Here is an 11,183-nt window from a genome sequence, read left to right as displayed (position 1 = left end):
TTAAAGTAATAAAAAAAACGTAAAACTTTACTGTAATTAATACAAAACTGATAATCTGTTCTTTTTTACGTGCTACTTTTTTTCTACATTTTCTGTTGTTTTGAATGGAGGGTCCTTTTTACACTAGAAATATAGCATCAAACTGATCCCTGACATTTTGACATGCAAGGAGTTTCCTTTGTTAGGGGACCAGTTTATTCAAGTTTTGCTGTTTAAAACAAAATGCATTATGTATACCTGGAATCTGAGATCTCTGCTTTTCGGCGGAATTTCAATATTTTTGTAATTCAGAAAAGGCAGAATTCTGCTTAGGTCTTTTAAAAATTTTATTTTAAATAAAAAGGTTGATTTCTGCCTTGGGTCAATTTTATTTTTCTCGCTTTATCTTTTTCTTTTCTTGTTTTATTTCTCTTCCTTTTTCTGTCTCATCTTGTCTTGTTTCACTTCCACCTCCCTCCCCTCTTTCTTTGGAAATCTTCATTTTATTGTGATTCAAATGATTCATGATGGGAATAGTAAGAGAGGTAGAAGACTTTGGTTTTATCAAAAAATCACTTCCTGTCTCTGTTCATCCATATGTGCACTTAGCGTTTTTCTCTTTATTTCTTTCTTGTTTATTGCAAAAAAAAAAAAAAATTGAGCATTCTTTTTATACCAATCAAACAAATTTAAAAGCAAAAATGAAGTTAAGATATATCAGTTGGTACTTGAATTTCACATAAAATGACCTCCCATTTCTAAGCCATTCCAACATTTTAGGACAGTTAACCAATTTATTTTTCTTTTTGTTATGAAGATAAACTGCATTTTTTTTTTTTAGGTGGGGGGGGTCTACTTTTTTATATTTCTGAGGGGGATTGCGACTTCAACTTAGGCTTAGTTATGGGAGTTTTTGGGGGATAAGTATCATTAAAACTTAGAGTTACTGAAATGATGATACATGACAAAGATTCAGAGGCAATACAACAGTGATAAATATATAATCCAATCAAATTTCACAGTTCTTTCTTTTTAATTTTTTTTTTAATGCACTCTTTATGACACTATCGTATATGGGATAATTCTTGCCAAGTTTCAAGTTCCTAGGTCTAATAGTAGTTAGCAGGCAAAAAAATGACACAAACATCATTACAAGAGTTAACAGCATTTTCCAAATTTCTTTTACTTAATGCTTGAAATGCATTAAAAAATGTGTTTATATCTAACATGATTAGGTTAACATTGATTTGAAAGAAATATTTACAAAATTTTCATTATTTGACTAAAATATTGCTGAAATATTTTTCCAAAATCGAAAAAATATAAACCTGATTTACACAAATTTAAAGATAGAAATATTTTATAAACTTCTCTGATTCAGATGTCTGTATTTTCTTCACAAGAGTAAAGTTAGATGTAATGTCAGATTTTTATATAGAGAAAGCCCTCTTTCGCCCCAAAAAGACCACTTCAAACTTCATTGGTGTTAGCAGATCAAAGAATTTTAACATCAAGGTTTTTCTAAAATTATTACATTCAGCATTAAAAATAACCTGAAAAGGGTTGATATACTGTAAAACAAAACAACCAAACTAAATTCTATGAATAAATATTTGAAGATATAAAGAAGAGATGTAAAAACTTTTTCCAAAATTACTGAATTTGGAATTAAATAACCTCCAAAAAAGGGTCGATATGCTGTAAAATAAAATAAATAAAAAAAAAAAAAAAAAATATTATTTAGACTTAATTTTTTTCTCATCTTTTTATTATTTTCACAATTTGGCTTTGTCAGGTGAATCTTTTCAAATTTTAGAAATTATATGGAACTTCAAACTGAATTAAAATGAGAATACTAGCCAGAATAATACAGATTAGCAGTCTACATCTAAAAAATTGTGAAACATTTGAATAAAATTTTTTATTTGATATGCTCATTTTTTTAAAGTACCTCAATCCTCATTTGTCTGTCCTGCAACTACCTCTTGTGAACAAACTAATCCTGCACCCATTTTAATTTATAAAAAAAAAACCTGTATTATCTGATTTCTTGCACTTTTGACATCTAACTGAGGTGACAGCCATTGCAGACCATGTTTGTGTTGTCATGATATTTGATTCAACATCGGTTTTACATGTTGGCACGTGTTCCCAAATTTGATTTGAAACTATGCCATAAGATCCACTTATAATGTGGCAGATGCTGAGGGTTTCTGTGGAATGTTTTCATACAAATATTAAATGATAATCTTTTTTCTTCCTCTAGCTTTACTAGCTGCGTTAACGAATCTTCAGCGGAAAATCCGAAGTCTTGATTTGGAACGGAATCAAGCTGAAGTACAAATCAAGGAATTGGTATCAGAAACAGATGTGTACAAAAATCTCTTGGAACAAGGGAAAGAACAGGAAGCAGCTACACGGAATTTAGCTTCACAACAAACACAAGGTAAAGATTTCTTCATCCTTCAACGAACACTGATGCATGATTTAGAAAGAAATATACAAATCATCTGCAGTAGAACAGGTGATCTTATATGGAGAGATGTCTGTAAGATTAACATCTGCAATAAAGTAGATATTTTTTTTTCCTAAAACTAATAAGTCACCACTTAACGCCCAAATTGAGGATAAGAGTTAATGAGATAGGTGGATTGTGAAACGCATCTTGATTGGAGATGATGGTTGAAACTGGGCAGAATTTGATCCTTTAAGAGGAAGGCTCCACAATAATTTGTTAACATTAGACTTGAAAAACAACCATTTTGTAGTTAGTTGGAAAGCAATCCTGTGATATTATGTTCCACGGATGAGTAGTTTCTGGAAAGAAACTTTTATATGAAAGTTCCTTTTAGCTCCAGGTACACTTAGGAAAATTATTTACAGCGATTTTAGCTAGAAAATTTGTTTTGGAACTAACCCGGTTATGTGCAAGACATGCATGCAAACAATACTTGTATCAATAAGGTTGCTTCATCCAAACGTTTTACAATTCATTTATAAAAAAAAATTTGATACTTTAGTAAATATGGTGAATTTATATCAGTCATATTTTAACATGCAAAAGTATCAATGTACGGTATCATCATATTCTGTTCAACATCGATTTTAGATGCATATATTGGACAGCTTTTAGAAATTGACTTAATTTAACCTATCTCTGTCTTAACCTACCTATGTCTTTATTTATCCCTCTTGTTCTCAAATCCATCCTTATCTATTCCTCCTATGTTTTCTTTGATCTTCCCCTATCAACTGACCCTGTTACCTCAACTGTTCTACATCTAACCCTAAAACTCTGATCTGTAATTTCAATATGATTATACCAGTTAAGTCTCCAATTCTACACACATCTCATTATACAGTCCAGATTTAATCTTCCTCTGAGGTCAGCAGATCTAATTGTGTCTTTAAAACTTACATTACATATCCACCATATCATTCTCATATCATTTCTATCCATGCCTCACATATCCTCAACCTTCATTGGTCTGGTTTCACTTACATAAATCATCACACTGAGTACACATGCCTGAAAAGCTCTTTGCTCAACAGTCCTAACACTCTGCTGGTTAATAATAGCAGAAATTTTCTTAATCCACTGTTAACTCTTGCAATTACAGTAGCACTAGTTACTTCCTATACGTCAATGGTATCACCAAGTTAACAAAACTTCTGAACAACCATTCAAATATACTTTCGCCATATCACAGTTCTCATGAAAATACTGTATGGTAAAAAAAAGCCACATTGATCAAAACATAGACATAGAAATATTAATGTTGTCAAAAGCCCAAAAAAGAACAATATAGTAATAACTTTTTTTTTCCAGAAAGAGTGAATTTTTGCTTTTTAGTGAAAAAAAACCCAAAAACAAACCAAAGTTTTTGGATCCAAAAATATATCATTTATTATAGAATGGCCATTTTGAAATATCTCCAACCAGCATGTTATCCAGCGTAATTTTTTTTTGTAAGCCTGTCTTTAAGACACGCATTACACATCCATTGTAACATTCTCATATGTTTTCTCTCTATGTAACATATCTTGAACCGTCATTGGACAGGTTTCACTTCTATTCATCATGAACTTGTTGCACAAGTTCTTGACAGACGCTTTAAAAGTGACAATGCTCTGCTGATTAGTCATGACATGTTTCCTAACCTTACTCCATTCACTGTTAACTCTTGCAATCACACAATCATTGACTCCTCCCTGTAATCCAATGGTATCACCAAAGTAACAAAACTTCTAAACAGTTTCAATAACGTTGTCATCCATATCGGAGTTTTTTTGTTTTAAACTTCTTGCAAACAAACTGATTATCATCTCAACAATCAGCCTGTTATTTCATTGCATTTCTTGTATAGCCAATGCTTACAAGAACGACAAAAGATTGAATTGCATCCAGTTGCCTTTCTATAAAGTAAGCAGGAGAATTTTGTTTTTCTGAGGGTTTTCCTACATTCCAGCCACTGATTATCACTTTGGTTTTGGTCACATTCATTCTTTGACCTATAGTTTTCGTAGCCTTCCTCAAAGCTTTCACTTAACAAATAGAGCTTCTATTGTTTCACAAGCAAGTACTAAGTCATCAATATAGAGCATCTTTTCTGGACAAGCCACACAGAATTCCCTGGACAATGCTTTTTAATGTACTCCCTCGTTCTCCACCTAGGATGTACCAGCTATTTTTAAATGCAAAACTTTTTTTTTTTTTTGTTAGATGTGACCATGCGATTGAATGCTGCTGAAAATCGTTGCATGCTGCTTGATAAACAACTCGAATACATGAAGAAGATGCTGAATGATGCATCAGTAAATAAGAGCCAACTACAGCAACAGAATGCAAATGTCTACCACAGGAAGATGGACACGTGTGATGGCCAACCCAAATCCGTCTCACTTGATAAAATTGCTGAATTGGAAAGGGACCACCTAAAATTCACTGTCACACAAAAACTTGCAGAAGTAAGTAAAATATTGGGGCAGTTGGGTGGGAGTCAAATAGGTAAACAAGTTTTTTCTTTTTCTCTTTTTTTTTTTTTAAATAGGTTACTGTGTTTCTTACTATGTTAGATTTTTTGCCCCAAAATAGATAAATAAATATAAAAATATACATTTTAAAAACCTTGCTTAGATCTTATAATATTAAGGCAGTTTTTCTCAAGAATGTAGATGTTTCAGAGTTCAATTAAAATTATATACATGATATTATTTTATGATCAACATTTCCTTTCAATTTCGGATGGGGGAATAGAGTAGAGTCTTTAGGTTTAATTAGTTTACCAATGAGAATAATGAGGGAGTTGAGACTTTCACATAAATTAATGAGATTTCTAAATAGGAAACAGTTTAATATTTTTCCTCATACTGGAAACAAGGAAGATTTAACAAGGAAGATTTTAAAAAAATTAAATTGATAAACGATTAAATTGTTTTCTAATGTAGTAACATATTTTTCAAACAATTTTTCTAATCAATTGAAAGATTGCATTCATGTAAAAAAAAAAAAATTGAAGACTAAATTGAAATTATCTATGAATGATAGTAGACTATAATTCTTATCTTGGTTGTCATATTCACAATGTTTTGGGCTTATACCATTTCCAACCATCTTCAGATGCTTTTTTTCAAACCTGGAATTGTTGTAGTCCAACTTGGAAACCTGTACAAAATTTCAAACTGAACGCTTTCTTATTAGTTTTAGTTGATGTAACCTCAGACTTTCTCCAGGTTTTGCAAAGTTTATATTTAAGATAAGCAAAGTTTATATTTAAGATAGATAAGCAAAGTTTATATTTAAGATAGATAAGCAAAGTTTATATTTAAGATAGATAAGCAAAGTTTATATTTAAGATAGATAAGCAAAGTTTATATTTAAGATAGATAAGCAAAGTTTATATTTAAGATAGATAAGCAAAGTTTATATTTAAGATAGATAAGCAAAGTTTATATTTAAGATAGATAAGCAAAGTTTATATTTAAGATAGATAAGCAAAGTTTATATTTAAGATAAGCAAAGTTTATATTCAAGATAAGCAAAGTTTATATTCAAGATAAGCAAAGTTTATATTCAAGATAAGCAAAGTTTATATTCAAGATAAGCAAAGTTTATATTCAAGATAAGCAAAGTTTATATTCAAGATAAGCAAAGTTTATATTAAAGATAAGCAAAGTTTATATTCAAGATAAGCAAAGTTTATATTCAAGATAAGCAAAGTTTATATTCAAGATAAGCAAAGTTTATATTCAAGATAAGCAAAGTTTATATTCAAGATAAGCAAAGTTTATATTCAAGATAAGCAAAGTTTATATTCAAGATAAGCAAAGTTTATATTCAAGATAAGCAAAGTTTATATTTAAGATAGATAAGCAAAGTTTATATTTAAGATAGATAAGCTGTCAGATTTCAAACCAAACCCATTTAATCCACTGAGGTAGATTGTTCTCATTCTGCCAGCCACAAGAATAAACTGGAAAAAATTATGAAGTATTGGTAAGGAATTCAATGTTTAGGTCTATCTGATAAAATATTTAAGAAAATTTTATCTGTATATTATTCTTCCATGTGTATACATGTATGTTTCTTTGTTTTTATTTTTTGATTGAAAGTTAAAAATGTGATTATTCTTTAACATATTCTTCTAGCCTTTTGTCATATTTGATTACTTCATGGCCACTTTTATTTATTTCCTTGCTGTAGACTACTCTCACTCTGCACACTATAGATATCTTGCATCAGTTATCTTTGTTCTTATATTAATCTCGATTATCGTAACCAATGTCTCATCCACTTAGCCATACATCCAGTCAACAAGGAGGATATTGAAGAATTTATGAACCTAATGTATAGTAAGATTCGTTACCTATATCATATATATATGCTTATATTGTAATTATTTTTACTAGTATTCAATGTCTCTGTTCAGTCTCAAAAGACAATGTATACCCCCCGTAAGAGTAGCTGCACATATAATTGTGAGGCAATGTTGCACAATCTCCAACCACACATCTTCTGAATCAGCACTTTGTGAGTCCAGTGGCAAGGAGAAGTCCAGGATGACTGGAAACAATGCCAAGATAAGTGAACACGTACACCACCTGGGATTCCCAAATGTTCACCTATTTTAGTAATGACCAGGTTGCTTAATTTTGATCTAACGGGAACTAGTGTATCAACATGATTATGCTATATGTATTTTTGCTAGTATTTATAATGTAAATGTTAAGTTTGTTAATGAACAGCTGATTGTGAGAATGTTGTTGTTGACATATGCTACTACCTTCTGCAAGGAGGAGGTAATGCTTAGGAGAACGATCTCATGATAGCAAAATATTCCCCACCCCTGCTGAATTGAGCATTTAAAGATAGTACAATATAGTACATTAATAGAAGTAAAAGTATAATTTTGTTTTTAGGCAGACAAATACCAAATCTCCATTAGATGCTTTTGTTAGCTGCATATGGTTGAATCTGACAACATTATTAATATACAGCTTATTCTTCTACATATAATCAAATGCAAAAATAGGTATGTGTCTATGTAGAATTTAGACAACTTTGTAAGGTGATGCAAGTTTATAAAAATAATACAAACATTATAAAATCTCATTTAAAATAATATTTTGTTGCTGTATCTGTGTAAATTCCACACAATTAAGTTATCATAAAATAAGTGATGTTCATAGGAACTAGTGATGAGGTGATTCCAATATATTTCTCAATTCTGTTCTAAATTCCTGATTTTGATAGAATTACCAATTCTGATTCTTTTAAAATTTCTAAATATTTAGTTATATAGTTTATTTTTTGGATTACCATAAAAAACTATGTAATATGTGCATATATGTTCGTAAAAGTACATTATCTGAATCAATCTTTCTATTTTGTCTGTAATCTTTGTAATCAATTAAAAATAGTAGTTTAATAAACTCATGGTGAGATTTTCATCTCTATTGTTCACTTGGGCCATTTTTCCTTATTTATCCCCTTGTGCTATTTTACCTGTGCCACTTTTACTAAAGTTCATTATTATGATTTCTATATATTTTTTTTTTACTAGTAGTTAAAAACAATAAATATTCATCATTTTATCATTACTACCAACAATGGAAAATTACATTTCAAATAAAATAAAAAAAATTTTAAGTTAAAAGAATTATTTGGAATTGGAAATTAGGCTCAATTTTTTTCTGATATTTGCAAAAATTTGAATTTTTCCAATGCTGATTAATTGTTACAACACTAGTAGTGACGACACTATTAATATACAATATGTCCTTTCAAATACAAATTCTCTTTGATATCTTAAACGCATAAACTAATAAAGTAGTGTATGTAGGTATCTGTATAGGTAGGAAAATTTGTCATAAAGCAAAATTACAAATTCAGAACAAGATCTTGAAAAGTGTGTGTATGAGAAGATGTTGTTAGTTTTCCTTTTTTTTTTTTTTTAAATTTTTATTCAATTTTCATCCCAAACAAGCCACAGTGCCACTTTGAAGTAGTGGGTTACTATCGTGGACATAAGTTGCAAAGATATCATGAAGGGAAATGAGTAGCAAGATGTCTGTTCACATTACACTTGAACTTCTGCATGTCAGTACAGTTGGGAAAGCAGAATCCCGGAAGGGAGTTCTGACACCTAGGGATCTCTAGTGTGAAGGGGTAGAATTTAGCTGCTTGTCGGGGTATTAATGTCGAGGGGGTACAAGTGCTTGTAGTTTGTCAGAGCATTCACCATTAAAGTACTTGTAGAACAGGCAGAGAGATGCAACATTTCGTTAATGGGACAGAGGCTGAAGCCTAGATGACAGTTCAAGACCTATCAGGTTGGCGAGTCTCTTTTGAACCTTGTTCAGGAGTGAGACAAGTAGTAGATGCACCAGCCCAAATGTGACAACAGTACTTCATACATGCGCGAATAGTGGCCTTATAGAGGTACAGGATACTTTCAGAAGTAAGTAATTTTCTAGCACAGTAGAGAGAGCCCACCTTCTTCGCAGCAGCCTTGGCAATACTCTCAATATATTTATTCCAGTTCATGTTCCCTGTAAACGTTAGGCTGAGGAGTTTAAAGAAAGTACTTTAGGGTAATGTGTTCTTGGCCATTGCTATTGGTGGTAGAGAAGGTTTTTTGTAATTATTGAAGGAAACAAACAGCATTGAATGTGACCATCCATTTTTGTCCCCATTCCACTACAGATTGGAGGTCATCCTCTAGTGTTTCTGCCATTTCCTTAGATATGTGTTCATTTGTTTTCCCCTCGTGCCTGTTATAGAGAGTGGTGTCATCAGCAAATATACCCATCTCCGAAACAATTTTATTAGGGAGGTCATTTATGAATATCAGAAATAATAAAGGTCCAAAGATAGATCCCTGAGTTATTCCTGCATTTATATCATATTGTTTAGATGTACGACCGTCAAGGACAACCTGGAGTTTTCTCTTACTTAAGAAGGATTTAATTACATTATGTATTTTTCCAGTGCACCCATATGATCTGATTTTCCTTAGAAGACCATTGCCATACCCTGTCAAAAGCCTTAGATATATCGAGCGCTACCGCTCTACCCTCCCCTGTTTTGTCTCGTGAACTCTTACCTAAATCCATTTTGTATGCTATTATTAGAATGGACATTGTTTCTTTCATGTTTTCACTATTTGTCCATCAGTTATACTTCAACAATCACCACAACCCCACATTTACTTTATGAATTAACCTATTTAAAATATCCTTAATGGTTTAAAATGAATTTATTTATAAAAAATATTTCCAATTTCATGAAAAATGGTTGGGAGTCAGACAACAAAAACATACCAAAAAGAAAGAAAAACAAAGAAACCAAATAAGAATAAGTTCTGGAATTATCTCTTTTTTTCATTTTTAGTTAATAGTTCCAATACCATGTTTGTATTATTGGTCCTCCAATTTATCAGAGAGGGACCTATGTTTTCAGTGGTGTTTGTGCGTCCGTTACTCCGGACGAATGCCAGATAACCGTCGATTAGTTTTTCTTGAAATTTTGCCACAAATTGTATTTCATTCAATTGATGCACACAGTAAAAAAAAAATTTTTTTGCAAAAATTCCTGTTGCATCTCCAGAGGCTCAAAAGAGGTAAAAAATGCCCCAAAATGGTAAAAATGACATGTTTTGCCCCATAACTTTTGATCCATCCATTAGATTTTTCTGAAACTTGGCCAAAATTTGGAGCCCATTTTTAGTCGCTGCAAGCGACTCTGAGTCATTCCATCGATTCGTCGGTCGGTCGGTCTGTCCGTAACACTTTTGTGCTTGACCTTTTTGGTTAAGATCAAAGGTCTGTTGTTAATAGATGCTGTTCTTATCTTTTTAAGTTTTTGTTGGCCTTTTGGCCAAGATCAAAGTGTAGTATGACGGATATGTTCAACCATTGGTTTGCTCAGGGATCCATCCCAGGGCAGGTGACCAAGGGAGTGATCACATTGCTGAAGAAAGGTGACGGGCATGGAGGGGAAGAGTTAGACGACTACAGGCCCATAACTCTGCTAAACACAGAGTTGAAGATTTTGGCCAAGGTCCTGTCGAATCGGCTGCAGGTTGTTATCGACGAGTTGGTTGAACCGGAACAGAACTACGCTGTGAAGGGGAGATCGATTCAGAACAACTTGCACCTGATCCGCATGATCCTAGAGGGGGGAATAGATGACGACACGGAAGCCGCGCTGATAAACTTAGATCAGTCCAAAGCTTTCGATAGGGTCGACCATCGTTTCCTGGCATCTGTCTTAGAGGCCGCCGGTTTTAAACCGGACTTTTGCAAGTGGATCTCCATAATGTATCGACAGCCCATGGCTGTCGTGCAAGTCAACGGAAAGCGCTCGAAACCCTTTGTTATCTCTCGGTCGGTTCGTCAGGTTTGTCCGCTGTCGCCCCTGCTTTATGTCCTGGCTTTGGAGCCCCTTCTCCGCAAGCTGAGACATGGGGAGGCAAATTCGGCCCTGCGCGGAATGGCTCTGGCTGGCGGCTCAGCTGCCAAGGTATCCACGTTCGCCGATGATGTCACGATCTTCATGTCGGGCTTCAGAGACATTGAGGTCGTGTCGGAGGCACTCACACAGTACGAAAGAATTACAGGGGCCAAGATAAACCGCAACAAGTCGGTAGGACTGCGGTTGGGCGCATGGAGTGGCAACGCAAACCTCCCTGCGCCCTTCAGCT

The 11,183-nt window shown here is 33.1% G+C and overlaps 1 protein-coding gene across 3 annotated transcripts in view; it reads left to right on the top strand.

The window, feature by feature from the left end:
* The window catches only part of LOC145248047 (centrosomal protein of 57 kDa-like), a 75,871-nt gene that overhangs the window by 37,129 nt on the left and 27,559 nt on the right, over positions 1 to 11,183 (top strand). For all 3 annotated transcript variants that reach the window (XM_080109782.1, XM_080109783.1, XM_080109781.1), the window contains exons 3-4: positions 2,246 to 2,425; positions 4,703 to 4,947. In XM_080109782.1, coding sequence (XP_079965908.1) covers positions 2,246 to 2,425; positions 4,703 to 4,947 — 425 coding nt within the window. The remainder of the gene's footprint in view (positions 1 to 2,245; positions 2,426 to 4,702; positions 4,948 to 11,183) is intronic.

This window comes from Euprymna scolopes, chromosome 26, assembly GCF_053919585.1.
Source record: "Euprymna scolopes isolate OS-2025 chromosome 26, ASM5391958v1, whole genome shotgun sequence".
NCBI classification, from domain to species: Eukaryota; Metazoa; Mollusca; class Cephalopoda; order Sepiida; family Sepiolidae; genus Euprymna; species Euprymna scolopes.
The sequence above is the reverse complement of the archived record's forward strand: the minus strand, read 5'-3'. Positions and strand labels throughout refer to the sequence as shown.